This window comes from Monodelphis domestica, chromosome 4 (genome assembly GCF_027887165.1).
Source record: "Monodelphis domestica isolate mMonDom1 chromosome 4, mMonDom1.pri, whole genome shotgun sequence".
Lineage (NCBI taxonomy): Eukaryota > Metazoa > Chordata > Mammalia > Didelphimorphia > Didelphidae > Monodelphis > Monodelphis domestica.
This window is the reverse complement of record NC_077230.1, coordinates 288958788-288979603: the sequence shown is the minus strand read 5'-3', so window position 1 is coordinate 288979603 and position 20816 is coordinate 288958788. Positions and strand designations below refer to the sequence as shown.

The 20816-nt window shown below is 35.6% G+C and overlaps 1 protein-coding gene across 2 annotated transcripts in view; it reads right to left on the bottom strand.

The window, feature by feature from the left end:
* Nucleotides 1-20184, bottom strand: part of RNF17 (ring finger protein 17) — a 132635-nt gene extending 112451 nt beyond the window's left edge. Inside the window, exons 1-3 of one of the 2 annotated variants that reach the window (XM_007495180.3) lie at nt 19955-20184; nt 17095-17192; nt 11968-12059 (exon numbers count right to left, since the gene is read on the bottom strand). In XM_007495180.3, coding sequence (XP_007495242.1) covers nt 11968-12059; nt 17095-17192; nt 19955-20150 — 386 coding nt within the window. In that variant the 5' untranslated portion in view covers nt 20151-20184. The remainder of the gene's footprint in view (nt 1-11967; nt 12060-17094; nt 17193-19954) is intronic. The other variant, XM_001374679.4, reaches the window with a different exon arrangement.
* Between the last annotated feature and the right edge of the window lie 632 nt (nt 20185-20816).

Here is a 20816-nt window from a genome sequence, read left to right as displayed (position 1 = left end):
ATGAATTTTAATTATCAACATAATTATATCCCATAGAAGGGACCATGATGTTCAATAATGATATACAGTAGGAATTCATTTTACATGATCTCAATAAATGTAAATTTAGATATATATATGACTGGCATTTGGAGAAAATATGTAAAATACTTAAAATAAAATAAAATTACATGTTAAATCCACGCCTTTTTCCCAAGCAGTATAAAGTCTTGCAGCAGTTCATCCAATCACACTCATTATCACTGAGAAGTGGTAGTCAGTCATTATGTTATTTTGTGCCAAACATTAACTCCTGCATCATTCTTTGACCAGAGTTCTTGCTTGTAATATGTCAGGTCCCCGTCAGAGCAGTGCTTCTTTTTGTTTTATTAAAGCTATTAGGTATCAATAATGGCCCCAAAATACAAAAGTAGTAATGCTAGTAATTCTGTTAAAACTATGAAAAGTTGTAAAGTGCTTATATATTTCTATATAAGAACTACTTATTAAATAAAAAGTTTGTTTTTATGACTGATTTTTTAATTTATGTGAAAGGTTTTGGAGTATATTGGTCACATAAAATAAGATCCTACTGTATTCTGTTTTTTTTAAAACCCTTACACTTTCCTTCTTGGAGTCAATGCTGTGTGTTGGTTCCAAGACAGAAGAGTGGTAAGGGCTAGGCAATGGGGGGCTAAGTGACTTGCCCAGGGTCACACAGCTGGGCCAGATTTGGACCCAGGATCTCCCATCTCTGGGCCTGGCTCTCAATCCACTGAGCTACCCAGCTGCACCTGATTCTACTGCATTCTTAAGATTTGAAAAGCCAAAAATATCCATACTATGAATATCTTATAAAAAGTTATGCATGTCCAGTGTCACCTAATGTGGTAAATTTCATAAAGCAAGATAAATCAGACAGGAAATCTACTCTGTATACAAAATATAGTGAATCATAGAATATTAGAGTGCAAAAGAACTTTAGTATTATTATTATAGGAATTATTATCCTCATTTTGCAAAAGGGGAAACAGAGGTAGCATGGTTACATAACTAATGTCAAAGAAACAATTGAAACCCAGATCTTCTTGGTTCCAAGTTCAGTATACTTTTGAACTTGTTTCTCATGTAAAGTCTAAAGGATTTTAGAAATGACTACTGTAACATTTTAATTTCAGTGCAGAAGTACATTGATTTTGTAGCAGTCCACACCTAGCTATGGACAAGGGAAACAGTTAGAATGTACAGAGTGGCTTAGAAGAGAGCATGCTCAGTCTTGGCTAGTAAAGCCTCTAACCCTTGATCCCAGCTTCCCCCAGGTTAGGCGGGAAAACAGGTTTCTTTGTGTTCACCTGGCTAAGATAAACCACACCTATACCTTGTTGTAATTTACAATTACCCAATGGCAATACACTATGTAATTCATCAATATGTATTGGGTACATTTGTATGTCAAAGACATTAAAGGAGCAGCCACAGCAGTCTCCTCCCTCTCTTGGATCTTAGCTCTCACCTACTGTCTTTGCTGGAGCTTGGCCTCTGGCCAAGCTCCATCTTTAATTCCTTTCTTTCTCTATCTCTCTCACCTGGGACCTGGCCTTTGGCCAGGCACTTTCTTTTCTCTATCATGTCTCCGACCTGTGCGGTATTAATTTTGGATCACTGGATGATTGATGCCTTGTGTTGTCCAGATAGATCAGAGTTCTGCTGTGGCTCCATTGTAATCAATACGGCCTGGTTTCTCACTCATTTCTGCCATCTCTAACTTGGCTCCATCACGCCCTTCGCGGAATCCTAAACTACTATCCTTTCTCTCTCTTTCTTATCTTGTGGCTTCTCACTGGCAAGAGGCTACAGATTTGTTCAAAGTTCTTTAACTGTTATGTACAAGAATCCAGGTCTCTGAATTCTTTCTGGCCAGGATTCTTTAAAATGAATCATTTTGCCTTCCTCATTAAATTATCTTAGGTGAATTATCACAGCTTAATTATCTAAAAGTTAGGTAATTAAGCAACCAACATAGGCCTACTAAAGTGCTAGACGTGCTAGGTGCTGATGATACAAGTATAAAGTAGCAAATAATCCCCATTTGTGAACCTTACATTCTAATAGGGGAACCAATACATAAAAATATATATGTAGCATCAACATGAAGTTATGAATACAAACATAACAAAGTAATGTGGGAGGGATGTCACTGGCAGTTGAGGAGAGAGATCAGAAAAGGCATCTCACATAAGGATGAATGCCTGAGTTTTGTCTTATTAAATAGTATCTTAGGTAAAGAGGGAATGTTTTCCAGGTATATGGAATAGACACACCCAAAGGCAAAGAGGTAGCCTATGGAACACCCTAGGTGAAGAACAGGTGTCCAATTGCAGAATGCAAATAGGAGAATAAGGTCAAGAAGACTGGAAAGCCAGGACAGGATTAGGTCATGTGTGGCTTTAAAAGCTAAATGGAAGAATTTGTATTTGATTCCACAGACAATAGGAAGCTATTGGAGTTGGTCAAGGAGAGAAGTGACATGGTCAGATCTGAGCTTAAGGAAAATCATTTTAACAGAAGCACTGGAGTGGGAAGAGACTTGAAGCAGGAAGACTAATTAGGTGACTTGCAATAATCTAGGTGAGAAGTGATTAAAGCCTGAACTAAGGTAATAGCTGTGTGATAGAGAAGGTACTGGATGCAAATATATTTAAGGTAGAAGTAGCAAGATTTGGTAATCGATTAGGTATGTGAAGTGATAGAGAATGAGGAAATCAGCATAACATTGAGATTCCTAGCTTGAGTGACTGGAAAGTGTGAAGACTGGATTTGGCTTTCCCCTGATTGTAACAACAAAGGTACTTAGCTCTTCCTTTATTTGTGATGATTAAATTGTAATCCTCTGTCTATTTTTTTATCTTAATCCCCAAAGTGTAAACCCAATATTTAAAGTAGATCTACCCATTTTTAACCACAAAAAGGTATGAACCAACTACAAAAAGATGTGAACTAACCAAAAAAGGTATAAACAGCCATTTCATACATTGAGTGGGAAGTCTGTGACCCAGGTGTGAAAGAGTGGGCAGTCTTGGAGAGGAGTGTCTGCTGTGATTGATAGACATAAAATTTAGAGGAGGTGACACAAGAGAAAAAAGGTCTTTAAATAGTGGAAAGAGAGGCACAGAAGAGGGATCAGTCACTCAGAGATGGACTAGAGGACAGTCACTCGGAGCTGGAGGGAAGACAGACACGTGAAGAGAGGCTGGAAGACACTCAGACTTGGAGTGAAGACACTTGGCTGTGGAACTGGATCCCTGGAGGAGCTCATGCAGGAGACCTCAGCCTTCTTTCCTTTTAAACAGTCACCTTGGTGAGTGTAAAAGCTGAATTCCTTTCTGGCTCTTTCTGGAGGTGTGAACCTCCAAGAAAGGCCCATTCTTTTGAGACTCCTTTCCCCTGACTGGTGCCTTAGAATTTCTACCTGGGTTTCTGTCTCCCCCCAGCCCATTTTCTTTCTTCCTTAATATCTTCCCTCTATTGTAAAAATAAACTACCATAAATTTCATTTACTTGAGTAATTCATTTTGAGATTTAGTAATTAAATCCCTGGCAACCACCAATAATATATTAAGTCCAACCATATATTTAACAAAAGATAGTAGTAAGTTTGACAGAAAGAGTGAAAGGTTTATGGAAGGAAAATTAATTCAGATTTAGACATGCTAAGTTAAAGAAATCTCTATCATATTCAGTTAAAAATGGGTAATAGATAACTGGTGATGCAGGTCTGAAACTCAAGCTAAGATAACAGAGCTGTACATAGATGTGCCATTATGTGATGATTACAATTAAACTCATGAGAACTGATGAGGTTAATCAAGATACAGAGGGAGAAGGAAAAAGGGCCTGTAATGGACTTGAGGCATATAATCAGTTAAAAAAGGTGAAAGGAATGATACACAGGCAAAGAAAACTGAGAAATAGTAGTAGTCAAATTTACAAAAAAATCAAACCATTCCCCAATCAACATATGGTCAAAGGACATGAATAGACAAGTTTTCACTCAATGAAATCAAAACTATCAATAAACATGTGAAAAAGTGTTCTAAATCCTTCCTGATTAGAGAAATGCAAATTAAACAACTCTGAGCTACCACCTCAAACCTAGCAGACTGGCCAAGGTGGCAGCAAAGCAAAGTGATAAATGTTGGAGGGGATGTGGCAAAATTGGGACCATAGTGCTTTGCTGGTGGAGTTGTGAATTAATCCAACCATTCTGGAGGGCAATTTGGAATTATGTCCAAAAGGCTTTAAAAGAATGCTTGCCCTTTGATCCAGCCATATCACTGTCTGGTGGTAAAAAATTGGAAAATGAGGGGATGTCCATTGATTGGGGAATGGCTGAACAAACTGTGGTATCCGATGGTGATGGAATACTGTTGTATTATATTGAATGATGAACTAGAGACATTCCATGTGAACTGGAATGACCTCCAGGAATTGATGCAGAGTGAAAGAAACAGAACCAGGAGAACATTGTACACAGAGACTGATACACTGTAGCACAATTGAATGTAACAGACTTTCATACTAGCAGCAATGCAATGACCCAGAACAATCCAAAGAAACTTATGAGAAAGAATGCTGTCCACATTCAGAGAAAGGACTGTGGGAGCAAACATGCAGAAGAAAAACATATAATCTATTATGTGATTCAACACGGATATGATTAGGGTTTTAATGTTAAAGATCACTCTACTGCAAACAAAAAAAAATGGAAATAGTTTTGAACAATGATACATGTATAACCCAGTGGAAATGCTTGTTAGTTCCAGGAGAGGGCATGGGATCATGAATCATGTAACGATGGAAAAATATTCTAAATTTTAAAAAAGAAGAAATAATAGTAGTATTGATAGATAAGTGAACTAGAAGAAAGTAGCACTATAAACCCAGAGAATATCCAGGAGAATGTGGTTAATGGTGTCAAATGGAAAGGCTATCCATATATGAGGAATGAGAGAAGACATGATATTTGCCAATTATGAGATCACTGGCAAATATGGGCAGAAGTTTCAGTTATAAGATGATGCTTTAAACCAGGCTGCAAAGGGCTGAAAAATGAGAGAATAAGAGAGAAAGTAAAGGCAGTGAGTTTAGACATTTGTTTAAAGATATTAGCTGAGAATGGGAAATGCATGGTGATATTGTCAAGAGGTAGCAGGTTCTAATTTTAAGTTTTATAAATATTTTTGAGACTGGTATATTTGAAGGCAGTAAGGAACTTTTCATCAACATTTGATAAAAAAAAGAAGAAGAAGAGGCACTTAAGGGAAGGGCAGTGGTGGGAGGAAATGACTGATAACATAATTCAGATGGGAAGAACATATAGAAGTGTTTACTTTAACAAAAAAAAAAGTCTTTTGAACAGAGAAGCCACCATTTTTTCGGAGACTAAAGGAGAGCAATGACATCAAGAGTTTTTTAGATAAGGGAAAAGAGGGGGAGTTGAGGGGAGAGGAAGAAATATGGAAAACTTGGAGGGAAGAGAGGATTTGGACTAGCTTCTTGGGGATTAAGGGAATCAAAGAAAAATAATAGACCTTTTAGCAGTAAGGATCCAGCTGAGGTCAGGTAACATGAATTTGCAATGAACCAGGTCAGCATGGTTATAAGATTTCTTTTCATTTTGTTCAGTAACTTGTCTATAGAAATGGAAATAATAATCCTACTTTAAAAGTAGAGGTCGAGATAATAATCCAGAGTCAAGGTCTGTCAAAGGAAGAACAGTGACAGGAAAAGGGGGCAAAGGATTCAAGAACAGTAGACAACATAGAACAGAAATGTTTGGACTAAGGCTGGAAAGGAATGAGAGTCAAGGAGTAAGAAAAACAAGCATATTTCATTTAAATTTAAAGTCAAATTTTTTTACTTACAAAACCAATAAATTGAAAACTGATTTGTTTTGTGTTATTAGAAATCATGGAATTCCAAAAAGTTCAGCTGAGACTAATTTTCATATTAGATATTGGTATCTATCAACAAAATTTCTGTGTGTGTGTGTGTGTTAAGAGACTTAAAACCAGATCTTGGCTCTGGCTCTTACTAATAAATGTGTAAACTGTTTGACCATGGACAAGTCAATCTCCAGGAATCTCAGTTTTCTCATATGTAGAATGAAGTAATGTATATATGCCTACTTCAAAGATTGCTGAAAAGTAGCTTTATAAGTACATTTTATTATTATTAAGCAAGTCAAAAAAAGTTCCATCAAGAAAATCTTCAGGGCCTGGAGAATCCATTGGTAGAGAATATAGATCCTAGAGTTTTGGTTGAAAGGGAAAGAAGTCAAAGAGTTGAAGACATGAATTCTGACCTCAATTAGTTCCTTAACCTTAATCCCCTTAATTTCCTTATAAAGAGGAGGGGATTGTATCAAATTATCTTTAAACTCTTCCATCTCTGAATATTAAGGTTGAATCATTTTCCAAATATGCTTAGGTTTTTCTTCCTCCCCTCCCCCCATTCCAGACTTGTGATTTTATAAGTGTAGGGTAGAAGTATCTGCTGACCACACTGTGGAATGCAGAAGTCTGAAGTGCAGTCCAAACCAGATTAAAATGCAATGGTCGGCAGCCATTTTTATTTGAGTTTGACACATTGATGTAGGAAATATTCAAGTAAAAAGTATGTATTAAGCACCTACTATGCAACAGGCATGGAGATATAAACACAAAGAATGAAAAAAAAAATCCTGCTCTTAAGAAGCTTACATCCTAATGGGGGAGACAAGCAAAACAAATATTTACAGAATGAATATAGAAAGAATACATCATGAGATACAAGTTAGTTTGGAAGGAAAGACCTTTAGTAGTTAAAAGGATTCAGGAAAGGATTTATGTAAATGGAACGTGAACTGCATCCTAAAGAAAGACAGACTCTATGAAGGAAGTAAATTCCAGGAATGGGGGATAAGTCATTAAAGGAATGGAGATGGAAAATGGCATGGAGTAAGAACAGAGAGAAGGCCAATTTGGATGGTCATATTCAATGAAGCTATAAAGAGAAGTTGAAACCAGTTAATGATACTTTAAAAACTAAACAGCTGTATTAAATTTAGGGGCAATAGAGAACTACTGGAATTCAATGAGTAGGGAGAAATATGGTTTAATCTGGGCTTAAGGAAAATCACTGCCAGCAGTGTGGAGGATGCAATGGAACAGGAAAGAGATCTTAAGCAAGGAAACCAATCAAGAAGCTGGTATAATCAATCTCAAGGCAAGGTGTAATGAAAATCTCATCTAGGGTAATAACTGTGAATAAAAAGGAATTGGATGTGAGAGATGCTGTGGAAACAGAAATGTAAATATATGACTAATGATTGGAAACATGGATTGAGAAGTCTAGGAAAATGCCAAAATTAGAAACTTGAGAGTGAAAAAATGGTGATACCTTTGATAAAACAAAACAAAAAAAATGGGGCAAGAAGGATCATTTTTTGGAGGAAGTAGGGGCTTAATACATGTTTGAGGACTGTTTAATATTCCCTAACCAGTGATGTCAAACTCAAATACAAAAGGATCCCTTTTCTTTTGGAGTTTTGTTTTGCAGGTGATGAGTTTGAAATGTACCAGAATAGTCAGTGTGAAATGTCCAAAAGACAATTGGTGATATGACTAAAATTTAGGAGAAAGAAAAACCACAACTGTCATTTGACATTTCTGTTTTCATTTTTTCCCCTGTACCTGGGATTTCATTTCTCCTTCATCACTCATTTATTCCTTAATACTTTAGAATCTGAGTTCTGCCACTACCACTTTAGTGAAACCACCAAATCTAGTCCTGTAGTACAGGGGCAAGAACCTTGGATTTATGGTCAATAACCTTGTTTTTAAATTTCAGTTCTGCCACTTAGGTCTCTATGGCTTTGGTAAAGTTGCATAACTCTCAGGTTAAATAACATTCACCCCATCATGTTCCAGTCTCCCCAAAGCAGGTATCCTCCAAATTAACCTTTTAAGCAAATGGTGAAGGACTGAAGTCAGGTTTTAATCAGGATGGAAGGCTGATTGCTGATTGGGAGATAACTACCTTCTAGAGCACCTAGGCCACCAATGTTCCCCCTTAGGCAAGCACCCCTTTGAATGCAAATTGAATAGACTAGTAAGTGAGGGGACTAAGAATACAAATTAAGCCCAGGTTTGCTTGTGAAAGAAACTGGGAAAGAGAGCTATTGAATAGGGAAGAGACTATTAGCCTAGCCTCAGGTTCATAAAGCTTATTTTCAAATCACTTAAAAGTACAAACTCAAGAAATGCATCCCCAAATCCTCAAAATATTTGTAAAGACAGGGTTGCTTCTGATAGTAAAGACATAAATTGTTTGTCTCACTCAGGCCAAAGGTAATTAAGAGGCCACTGTATTCTTAGTGAGCTCAGGTAGTCTAGTCCTGCAACAGATTCTGTCTAGAAGAGACCTGCTTACTAACTCCTACTGGGGTGAGGGGGAGAAGAGCAGCCCAGCTGTGCCTCCCTCTGGCTTTATAATTAGGAACTCTGTGCTACAGTGTCAGCTCACTGGGTCCTTGGCATGTGTGCCTAGAGAGGTCTATGTATTCCATCTCTGGCACATGTGCTGTAGGTTCACCATCATGGGTAGAGGCTAGAGTGCTGGCTTTGAAATCAGTTAAGACCTAGGTTTGAATTACATCTCAGACAAACTAGTTCTATGGCCATGGGTCAAATTTTAAGGAGAAAATGCTTTAAACACCTAAAAGAGCTATATAATTAATACACTAACATTTTACATCTTTATGTTTATTGGGAAGGCAAGTGCCTCAGAAGTGGTCCTTTATTATGATAAAATTTAACTTTGAAAGGTAAAAATTTTATACAAATTTAAGGTATTATAGTGGGCTTAAAAGTAAGTATGGGGTCTATATCCCAAAGAGGTCAGAGATAAGTACAAAAATATTTCAGCTGCTATTTTTTGCAGTGGCAAAGAATTGGAAATCAAGGGGGTATCCATCAATTGTGGAAATGGTTGAATAAACTGTAGTATATGGTTGTCATGGAATACTATTGCATCATAAGAAATAATGATAGGATGACTTCATAAAAACCTGGAAAGACCTATATGAACTGATGAAGAGAAATGTGAGCAGAACTAGAACACTGTATACAGTAACACAAGTATTGTACAATGATCAACTGTGAAAGAAAAATTATCAGCAAGGCAAGTTTCCATGATATCCACAAGGAACTCATAATAAAAAATGCTATATACAGCCAAAGAAGAACTGTTGGGAGTCTAATTGCAGATCAAAGCATGCCATCTTCCATTTTATTTTCTTCATGAGTTTTTTTATTGTATGTGTGATATGTCTTTTGTCATGGCATGGCATGAGCAATATGGAAATATGTATTGCATAAAAATACTGGGATTACCTATATCAGACTATATACACTGCCTTTGGAGGGAGGTGAGGAAAGAAGAGAATCTGAATTGTAAAATGTCAGAGAACAACTGTCAAAATTGTTTCTATGTGTAACTGAGGGAAAAAAAAGAGTATAGAGAAATTTTTGTAGACTATTCTTTTTGTACTTAAAATGGAATATGACAATCTAGGTGAAATGGGTGAATATTTACAAAAATATAAATTGCCTAGATTAACAAAAGATGAAATAGAATTCTTAAGTAACCTTATCTCAGAAAAAGAAATTGAGCAAGCCATCAAGGAACTTCCTAAGAAAAAATCCCCAGGGCCAGATGGATTCGCAAGTGAATTCTATCAAACATTCAAAGAACAACTAGTCTCAATATTATAAAAATTATTTGACAAAATAAGCAAAGGAGTTTTACCAAATTTCTTTTATGGCACAAATATGGTACTGATTACAAAGCTAGGCAGACCAAAAACCAAGAAAGAACACTACAAACCAGTCTCCTTAATGAACATAGATGCAAAAATCTTGAATAGAATACTAGCAAAAAGATTCTAGCAAGTGATCATGAGGGTTTTTCATTATGATCTGGTGGGATTTATACCAGGAATGCAAGGATGGTTCAATATTAGGAAAACCATCCACATAATTGGCCATATCAATAATCAAACCAATAGAAATCACATGATTATCTCAATAGATGTAGAAAAAGCCTTTGCAAAATTCAACACTCATTCCTATTGAAAACACTAGAAAGTATAGGAATATAAGAGTCATTCCTCAAACAATAAACAGTATATATTTAAAACCATCAGCAAGTATCATCTGCAATGGAGACAAGTTAGAAGCCTTCCCAATAATATCAGGAATGAAACAATGATGTCCATTATCACCTTTTATTCAATATTGTACTAGAAATGCTAGCAGTGGCAATTAAAGAAGAAAAAGAAATTGAAAGGATTAAACTAAAATATCAATCTTTGCAAATGATATAATGGCATACTTAAAGAACTCCAGAAAATCAACTAAAAGGCTAGTGGAAATAACAACTTTAGTAAAGTTGCAGGGTACAAAATAAACCCACATAAATCATCAAGATTTCTATATATTTCCAACAAAAATCAGCAGTAAGAGTTAGAAAGAGAAACTTCATTTAAAATCACTCCAGACAATGTATTTAAAATGGACAAGAAAATAAAATTCTGCCTCTCTACTACCACAGATAACTACGGGAAATAGAAAAGGATAAAACTAAAAAAAAAGCATAACTATGAAAATCAAGAAAATAGGAAACATGTTATACATATCTAGTTTGGTCCTAATGCAGCTGTGTTCTATGTCACTCATCTTCTCATAAATATACAATGCTTATAAAATATTCAAGTCACTTCCCACTCTTCCCTATTCTTCTCCCATCACCCTGCTTTTTTTGTTCTTAATTCCCAGTACTGTGCTAAAGTTTATAGTGCCAGAAAGTGAAATGTAACCAGATGATCTTGTTTTACATAAAGATTCTGCTCTTTCCTTAGAACTGGTTTCTTTTTTAACATACTAATACTTGACTCTAAGCTTTCCCTTTGTTATTCTGGAAAGTTTAGTACTTGTTACTCCTTACATTACCAGTGTGGCTTTAATGATAAGTTTTATTCTCTCAACAGGTGAGAATAAGTGTATGCAAGAGTATTATAAAGTCAAGCCTATAAACAATGTGTAACAGTCCACCCATGTGTATGTATAAGGTAAATGTTTGATCTGTGGGAAAGCATGGTCAGTCTCCTGCACATGGCAGTAAAGGCATTGACCTTTGATCCCAGCATTCTTAAGATTGTGGTGGGAATACAGATTTCTTTGTGCTCACCTGGCTGAGGTAATCTGCACCTCAATCTTGTTGTAATTTTACACTTGAACCAATAGCAATCTACTCTGTCTTCATGAATATGTATTACGTACCTTTTACATCATTATGTTAATAAATATGAGCAGCCCACAGAGAACAGCCCTCTTCCCTCTCTTTATCTCTTTTTACTTTTCTCTCTCCTACCTGGAACTTGGCCTCAAGCCAGGAACCACTTCTCCTATGGAACTTCCTTACTCTTTGTAAAGACCTTTCCTTCTTACTCTCCTAACCTCAAGGCAGTGTGATCTGCACTTAGAGCGCAAGCTCTAAGCTATCAGAGGTTATTCTCTCAGCTGATCTCAATCCTCATTCCTGACGTAGTGTTGATTAAGGTTATCTATCTGCCTTGTGTCCCTGCAAAGATAGATAGCCGGGGCTCTCTGTGTGGCCCGCTCTTCTGTTTGAACTGAGTAGGTGTCTGGCTCTATTCTTATCCATTCCCTTGGCTTCATCTCTTCCCTCAAGGTATAATTAGCTAATCTTTCCTTTTATTATAAAGGCTGCTGGTCAGCACATTATACAATGACTTAAAACATTAAAGAATGTTCTTAAGTATATGGAAAACATTTTGCAAGCTTAATATTTTTAATAGAATTTTAGATCTCTATTTTAAGTGCTCAAGTAGTTTGGTTTAGAAGTTTAGACACACTCGAAACATACTTTTTAGGCTGGAATTTTTCTTCATAAGCATCTTCTTCAACATATCCATCTAAAGGGTAGTAGCCTTGTTTTTTATTTATAGTAGTAACCACCTTTTAAAAAGGAAAAAGAATGTTAGTGGTAGTAAATACTCTTTCCTCTTCAATAACACCAAAAATAACAACTTTTCATTTCTAAATAAGATTCTAGAATACAAATCAGAAAGTGAAATGATTTATAATATGTAAATTAATGCTCATAAATATGACTACAAGTGAGATCCTTCTGAATTCAAAATTAAAACTGTATGGAATAGATAACATTACAATATTGAGTCCAAGACAGAAGGTAAGGGCTTAAAAAAAAAACAAAAACAAAAAACCCAAAAGGTGAGATCAATAAAATAGAATATAAGGGGAAAAAAACAAAATAGATAAATCACTGGTTATGAGAAAAAGAGAAGAAACCCAAATAATTAGCATTAAAAGGCGAAAAAGGTAAACACCAATGAATATGAAATCAAAACAATTATTAAGTCATTTTGCTCAATTATATGCAAACAAATTTAACAATGTAAGTGAAATAGGAGAATGCTCACCAAAAAAAAACCCTGCCTAGACTATTAGATGAAAAAAATAGATTATCTAAGTAAACCTGTATCAGAGAAATAAATTGAACAGAGCATAAATGAACTTCCTAAGAAAAGAGCATCAAGACCAGATGTATTTACAAGCGAGTTCTACCAAACATTTAAAGCAACTAATTCCAATATTAAATAATTTGAAATTAAAGGTAAATAAGGAGATTTACCAAACTCCTTTTACTAAATGAATATCTTGTTAACACCCAAAACAAGAATAGTAAAAATAGAGAAAGAAAATAGACTAATTTCACTAATGAATATGGATACAAAAATCCTAAATAAAATACTAGGTATTGTGACCAAACAATACTTGGAATGTAAGGATGGTTTAATATAAGGAAAACTATCAACATAATCAATTATATTAATGACAAAAGTAACAAATACCATATGATTATGTCAACAGATGCAAAAAAAGCCTTTGACAAAACATAATATTCATTGCTATAAAAACACCGGAAAGAATAGGTATAAACGACTTCTTAAAATAATATGAAGCATCTGCCTAAAACTATTTGCAGGTATTATTTGTTCAAAGATAAGCTAGAAGACTTCCCAATAAGATAAGGAGTAAAACAAGGATGTCCATTATCACCAAATATTATTTAACATAGTATTAAAGATCCTGAAAATAAGAAAAAGAAATTAAAAGAATTAGAATGAGCAAAGAGGTAATAACCATTTCTGTTTGCAAATGAAATGATGGTATATGTCAAAAATCCTAAAGATTCAACTTAAAAAGTAAGTTGAAACTATCAATAATTTTAGCAAAGTAACAGGATATAAAAAGAACCCACAGAAATCATTAACATTTTTGTAGAATACCAACAAATTCCTGCAAGAAGAGATAGAAAGTGGTACTCCACTTAAATAACCAGAGAGAATAAGATACCTGGGAGTATACCTGCCAAAACAAAACCAGAAACTACATGGACATAATTATAAAACACTTTTTACACAAATAAAAATTAGATCTAAATAATCAGAGAAATATTTAAATGTTTGCGAATGGGCAGAGATAATCCTACCTAAACTAACCAATGCTACCTGAATTAAATTATCAAAAAATATTCTTTGAGCTAGAAAAAATAACAAAATTCATTTGGAAGAACTAAAGATCAAGAATATGAAAAGGAATAATTTTTAAAATGTAAAGAAAAGAGGTATTATAAAACAATAATTATCAAAACTACCTGGTACTGGCTAAGAAATAGAAAGGTAAGTCAGTGGAACAGGACAGACATAACAAACAGTAGTAAAAGATTACAGTAACCTATATTTGACAAAAGCATAGATCTAGATTTATGGGGCTAAGAAATCACAATCTGGTAATAATTGTTGGAACAAATGGAAAGGAGTCTGGCAGAAACTAGGTAAAGACCAATATCTTACATTCACTAAAATAAAATAAAAATAGATACATGATCTAGACATTAATGGAAATATAAGTAAATTAGAATAGGGAACATATCAGAATTGTATCAGATTGTGGAAAGAAGAGGAATTTGAGTCAAAAAGAAATTTAGAAAATTTTAAGTTGTAAATTGGTCAATTTTAATAACATTAAATTGAAAAGGTTTTGTACAAATAAAACAAATGTTTCCAAGATTAGAAAGCAGAAAATTGGGAGGGAAATCATATAGATAGTCTCTCAGGTCGTCTCATAGCTAAAATATATAGAAATTCATCAAATTTTTAAGAAGAGTCATCCCCCAATCAACAAAAGGGCAAAATATACAAACAATTTTTGGATGATGAAATTAAAGCTATATATAAGTATATGAAAAAATGCTGTAAATCACTACTGATTAGAGAAATGCAAACCAAAACAATTCTTGAGATATCACCTCACGCCCATCAAATTGGCTAAAATGACAAAAGGGCAAAATGACAAATGTTGAAAGGGATGTTGAAAAATGAAGACACTTCTGGTGAAGCTGTAAACTGATCTGAACATATTTGAGAACAATTTGGAATTATACTCAGAGAATTATAAAACTGTCCATACCCTTAGACTTATTGCTGGGTCTGTTTCCCAAGAGTATTAGGGGAAAAGTAAAAAAACCTTTATGTTCCAAAACATTTACAGCAGCTTTCTGTGATGACAAAGAACTGGAAACTAAGTAGATGTCCATCAATTGGGGAATGGCTAAACAAATTGTGGTATATGAGTGTGATAGAATAGTAGTACTGCACCATAAGAAATGAGCAAGCTAATTTTTTAAAAACTTGAAAAAATTTACACAAGCTAATGAAGAGCAAAATGAGTATAACCAAGAGAATATTTATACACAGCTACAGATTTAATATTTGAAGAATATTACCTCCAGAGAATGAACTGAAAATGGAAACATGAATTTAAATACACATATCTCTCTCCCAGATGATGCCTTTTATGGTTCAGGAAGAGAGGGACTCAGATACCTGTAAATAAATTCTATTAACAAAACAAACAAAAACATCAAAGATGATCTGAGATCACCTCAAAGTTCATAATCCTAGAATTTCACTTTTGATATAAACAGTTAAACTTAGTTGAACCTGTTTTCTTCACTAATCTTAGGCTGATCAACTCAATTTATAAATTTATTAACTCCCCTCCTCCTTTTCTAAACTTCTTCTTAGAATCAATCCACTAAGCATCGGTTCCAAGGCAGAAGAGTAGTAAAGGCTAGGCAAGTGGGATTAAATTACTTTTTTCAGGGTCACACAGCTAGGAAGTATGAGATCAGATTTGAACCTAAGACCTCCTATTTCCAGGCCTGGCTCACTCTTCCCAAACTAGTTGCCCCTTCAGCAAACACAGTTTGACTAAGACAATGAAGAGACAGAAAAGAAAGGGGAAATCAGAATAGGGAATGGAAAAAGCAAAGAAATAAGGAAAGTGTACAAAAGAGATATATAATGCTCAGCTCACAACTCAATGAGGTCTCAAAAGCATCAATACCTACATAAATATTAATTAAACTTTATTCAAGCACCGTGGAGTGTGTGGCAAATACTCTTTCTTCAGTCATCATTTAGACTAACAGGCAAATCTGTCACTTTGGTAGCTGTCATTTCACTGATATAATGTTCTTTCCATTGCATTTCTCTTTAAACCCCTTTAAATTTCTTTATCTGACATGATTATTATCCATTTTGACTTTATATCTTTCACAGAGGTGCTATCACCCAGTAGTCCTAGAAATTGCAAGCTATGGCAATAAGACCAGAAAAAGAAATGGGAGGAATAAGCATAGGAGAATACAAAACTATGCTCCCTTTGCACAAAAGTTAATGGTAGACTTCAAGAACCTTGGAGAGAAGTCAACTAAAAATTAGTTGAAATAATAACTTCAGCAAAGTCACAGATTTTTAAAAAGTCCTCATAAATTATCAGCACTTCTGTACAACTACATTAAAACTCAAGGGGAAGAGATAGAAAGAGAAATTCCATTTTAAATTACTCCAGGATATGCAAAATACTTGGGAATCTACCTATGAAAATACACACAAGAACTGTATGAATACAACTATTAAAGACTATTTACAGAAATAAAAAGACAAATAACTGGAGAAGTAGTAATTTATCTCTAAGAGGCTAAGCTAAAAAGATTAAAAAGACAATGCAATCTAAATTACTTATTCAGGGCCATAATTAACAAAAGATTACTTTATAGAACTAGAAAAAATAGCAAAATACATTTAGAAAAATAAAAGGTGAAAAATTTCAAGGAAAATAAAAAAGGGGGAAAGTCAGCATTATTAGATTTCATATCATATTACAAAGCAGTAATCATCAAAACAATTTAGCAGTATTTAAAAAATAGAGATATCAATCAATGAAACAGATTAGGTATAGAAAATGCAGAAACAAAAGTACTAAATAGCATTGTGTAACTGGGGTAAGGACTCATTATTAGAATGCAGTCTGGCAAAAATTAGGTTTATACCATATATCAAGATAAGTTTCCATGAATAGATCATGACAGATATGAAGTACCATGTCATAACAAATTTATACTATAACAATGATATTGTAAGAATGAACAATTTTGAAAACTTAATAATCAACCATATCTAGAAGACTGATGAAGAATGCTGGCCACCTAATGGATGAGAAATTATAAGACCCACATTTTTGGACATGGTCAATGTGGGGGATTTGTTTTGCTTTACTATACTTAGTTGTTGAGGCTTTTGTATTTCTGTATTTTTCCTCTAGAGGGTGGAGGGGAGTGAAAGGGGAGGAAAAAAATTCATTTGTTATATGAGAGAAGGAAATTATATAATTATAAAACAAAAACAAAAAAAATGTGAACGTATAAATGTGACTTGCAATGAAGTTTCTGACATGAATGGTTTAAGTTTCATCATCTCAAATTTTCCTTTATCAATGAAACAATAGGTCTGGTTCGATTTAACTTTAACTTCTTACTTAAATGTTATGAACTAATATGTTCATTGTTAAAGACTTAGGATATCTAGAACACAAACAAAAAAAAAACAACCAAAAATCTTACCTCACAATCAGGGCATACAACTGTGCTATATTCTTCAGTTACTGACAAGCACAATTCACAGTAAGCATGTCCACACTGAAGCTCATGGTGGTGACCTGCTGATGAAATTAATTCTACTGTGAATTAGCTATATTTAATTTATTAATTTTGTTTTTCTTTTAACATTAAAAAATAACTCAACAAGCATTCAATAAACACCTATTATTGTGTAAAACACTAGACAAGCTATCAAGGAAAATTTTAACAGAGAATAAATTTCCACTTTCATAAACAAAATTTTAAAAAATTAGAGGCACCAGTATGAAATGGTAGATAAGGCTCCTCCTGGACAGGAAAACCTAAGTGTGACCCTGAACAAGGCCCTTAAGCTCTCTGTGCTCTAGGTAACTAAGAATCTAAATTACAGATTTGCAATGATGAAGGGAATTCTCAATAACAATTAAGTTTAAAGTTCAATCAATAAAATCTTATATTTCCAAAAGTAGTTATAAACCTAGGTCAACATAAAACAGAACATCAAATTTAAATAATAGCTACAAATTAGAAATTGTTATAACATAGTTGTCTTAGTTTTAGAATTTAAAAGTATTAGCGATAATTAAACTTTATAAAGGCCAAGGTAGGTCATAGAGAAAAGAAAATGCATAAGCTTAATATAAATTATAGCTACCTCTCACTTGTAGCCCTGGAAAACAATAGGTTTACTGTTAAAAAAAAGAGTAGCTACATGATTTAACCAGATTAAAATCAAATCATTGAGAATGCAGAAACAAAACCTAAAACAAACTGCAAAAATTTGTTTTTAAAGTCTTATTTAGGTTTCACTGAAAAAACAAATGCCATAAATAATTAAAATCTCCCAAATGGAGGTATCTATACCAAAGAAATGACATTTGGTTATCATTAAAACTTCCTAAGAGTAGCCAATGGGGCAATTCTGTGGTACAACTCTATCTAATTCACTTAAAAGTGCCACACTAAATAACTTACTAATGAATGCAGAGCTAAGTCTAGGCATTTGTACTCCCCAGATTATTTGCATATTTTCTTAAAATCTTCCTTCATCTTATATCCCACATCATCTATTTTTAAAAAGCAAGTGAGGGGCAGCTAGGTGGTTTGGTGGCTTGCAAGCCAGGCCTGATGATAGGAGGTCCTTAGTTTAAATATAACTTCAGACACTTCCTGTGTGACCTTGATAAAGTCGTTTAACCTCAATTGCCTACCCCTCACTGCTCTTTTGCCTTGCAGCCCTTTCTAAGGAAGAGAGTAAAGGTTAAAAAAATAAAGCAAGTGAAAAATATTCATGCCCCACAAAAACAACACTATTGAAAATACAAAGAAGCTTTCGCCCAGGCAAATATAATTCTCAATTGGTCCAACTTTTAGGGAGCTTTCAAATTTTTGCAGAAAATACAGCAGATGACAAGAAAGGCTACCCAATTTTAAGGAAAAAGTAACCCATTAGTCAAAACCAAGCAAGACCTGGATATTGGCAATTACTATTTATCTAGCACAAATGTTGTAGGCAATAAGCTTGGCGAGATCTTGAGTAAAAAGGGATAATGTTTTGAGGGAATCTGCTTGAACAATGTGTCAGCCCAGTATAATATAAGACATAACACATCAAATGGGGATTAGGATATGCTTTTTAAGTATTACATGTGGCTGTATTTCACTAACCAAAGTAGCTGAGGTATCATTATGTCTTGTTTTCAACATTACATAAGAGTATCAAGCTGGGCAACATACAAGTGGTTTGTCACAGGAAGAGAATGTGTAATGTTATCCTGAGCTTGCAAAAAAGATTTGCAAAGATACTTTATATTCATTGTAACAGTTGATCTTCACAATCACCATACGAGGAAGGTGTTGTTATTAACATTCACATTTTGTAGGATGGCTCAGAGGCACTTATCCCATGATAAGGGTAAGAGCTGGCAGAGAGATAGCCCCTAATGGCTAAAATAATATGTGCTATCAGAGGGGAACCTGGGTCTTCCAAACAGGTGACATGTTCTATAAACTATTACATAAAAGTATGACTGCAAAACTGTCCCTTTAAAGACACATCTATATCTTCAACGATAACCACATCAACAGTTTTCACAACTTGTTCTGTTCAAAACTATCTCAAGAAAAGGAATTGGACCACCACAAAGAGGAAAAGGGAAAAAAAACAAACCACGTTTTCACTGTACACAGGGTGTCCCTGCAGAAGGGTGACCCATAGGCTTTGAATGCCATTGACTTTGCCACTTACCACCTGAATGTCTTGGTTATTTTTCAGGCTTCGGTTTCCTTATCTGTACAATAAAGGGATAGGACTACAGAACCTCAGAGGTTCCTTCTAACTCTAAATTTAGCATCTTAAGACCCAGGGAATTCATTAAAGGGGAGGGATGGAGTGGAGAGAAGGGAAGAGAGAGGGAGGGAGGTGAGGTACAGAAGGGTAGAAGGGAGAAAAGGGGGGAACAACAGAAAGAGGAAGGAGGGAGAAGGGAAAGAAGTGAAGGGGTATATTGAAAGAAGAGGGGGAAGAATGGAGGAAAAAAAACAATAAAGAAGGGGAAGGGAAGAATGGAAAGAAACGGGGAGGAGGGAAAATGGGGGATGGAACGGAGAACAGTATTGACAAAATCCACTAGGGAAGAGGGGGTTTGGTGGCCAGAAAGTGGGGGGAGAGGAGAGGCCACGATCACTCCCAACCCCTCTGCTTTCCCCTCCCAACGAAGACGGGGCAGCTTCGAGTGGGGAGAGGAGCGAAAGGTGGCCACAACTTTGCCACAAGGCCCTAGGGGCCTCTTCTAGACCCGAGGCCTCAGAAGGCAAGGTGGGCTTGTGGGAAGGGACTCCATACCCGCCGCGGCCACAGAGCTCCTTCCACACCCGCTGCACAGGACCTCGGTGGGGCCCCAGAGCCGACTCTTCCTCCTAGGAAGCCGATGAGGAGGAGGGGAGGAAGAGGACGCAGGAAGCCGAGCCGTCGAGGAACCCACGCCAGCCATCCCACCCGCTGTCGCAGCAGCTCCCGTCGGTACAACAGCAGCCTCCATCTTGTCCACACAGCCCCACAGCACGTGCGGCCTCGCAGACCTCGTGCATCTCCCCACAGGTGGGCCAATCAGGGCAAGGGGGGGGAGGGTACCCCGTTCAGCCAATCATTGGAGGCAGGAAGAAATTAACTCGTCCTCAGAGGCTGTTTTGCTCTTTATTCAATTCTCTTGAGCTGCTCCTCAAGCCATGCAGAGCCGAAAATTTGAGAACCAAAGACATGGTCTCCTAGCAGGGAGTTTAGGGATGGAGGGGGGCCTCTGCAAACAGTGGTTTACTAAAATTTTAAATCCCATCTCAGGCCCTCTCCAGTCAGATATCCATTGACCTAAATTTCCTCATCTAAAAATAAAGATAATTTTCCCAGCTACAAAATAAGAATAATCAGTAGCTTACCCTAAAGTTTTGAGGCTGGAAGAGGTAAGGTGCTTTGCAAATTTTGCTTTATAAACGTTAGCTCTTTGCTGGAGCACAGAACTAAGAGAAATTTTAATAGAGAGGCTCATCCCTGGTAGTTTTGGAAAAATGTTAATTTGATCATGTGAAGGGGTATTCATCCCTGCCTTTATACTTCTCACCTACATTGCTCTCCCTCTTCAATTAAGACTTTTCTAATCTCTTATTTCCTTCCGAAATCAGCTCTTGTCACTAAAATCTCACATCAATTC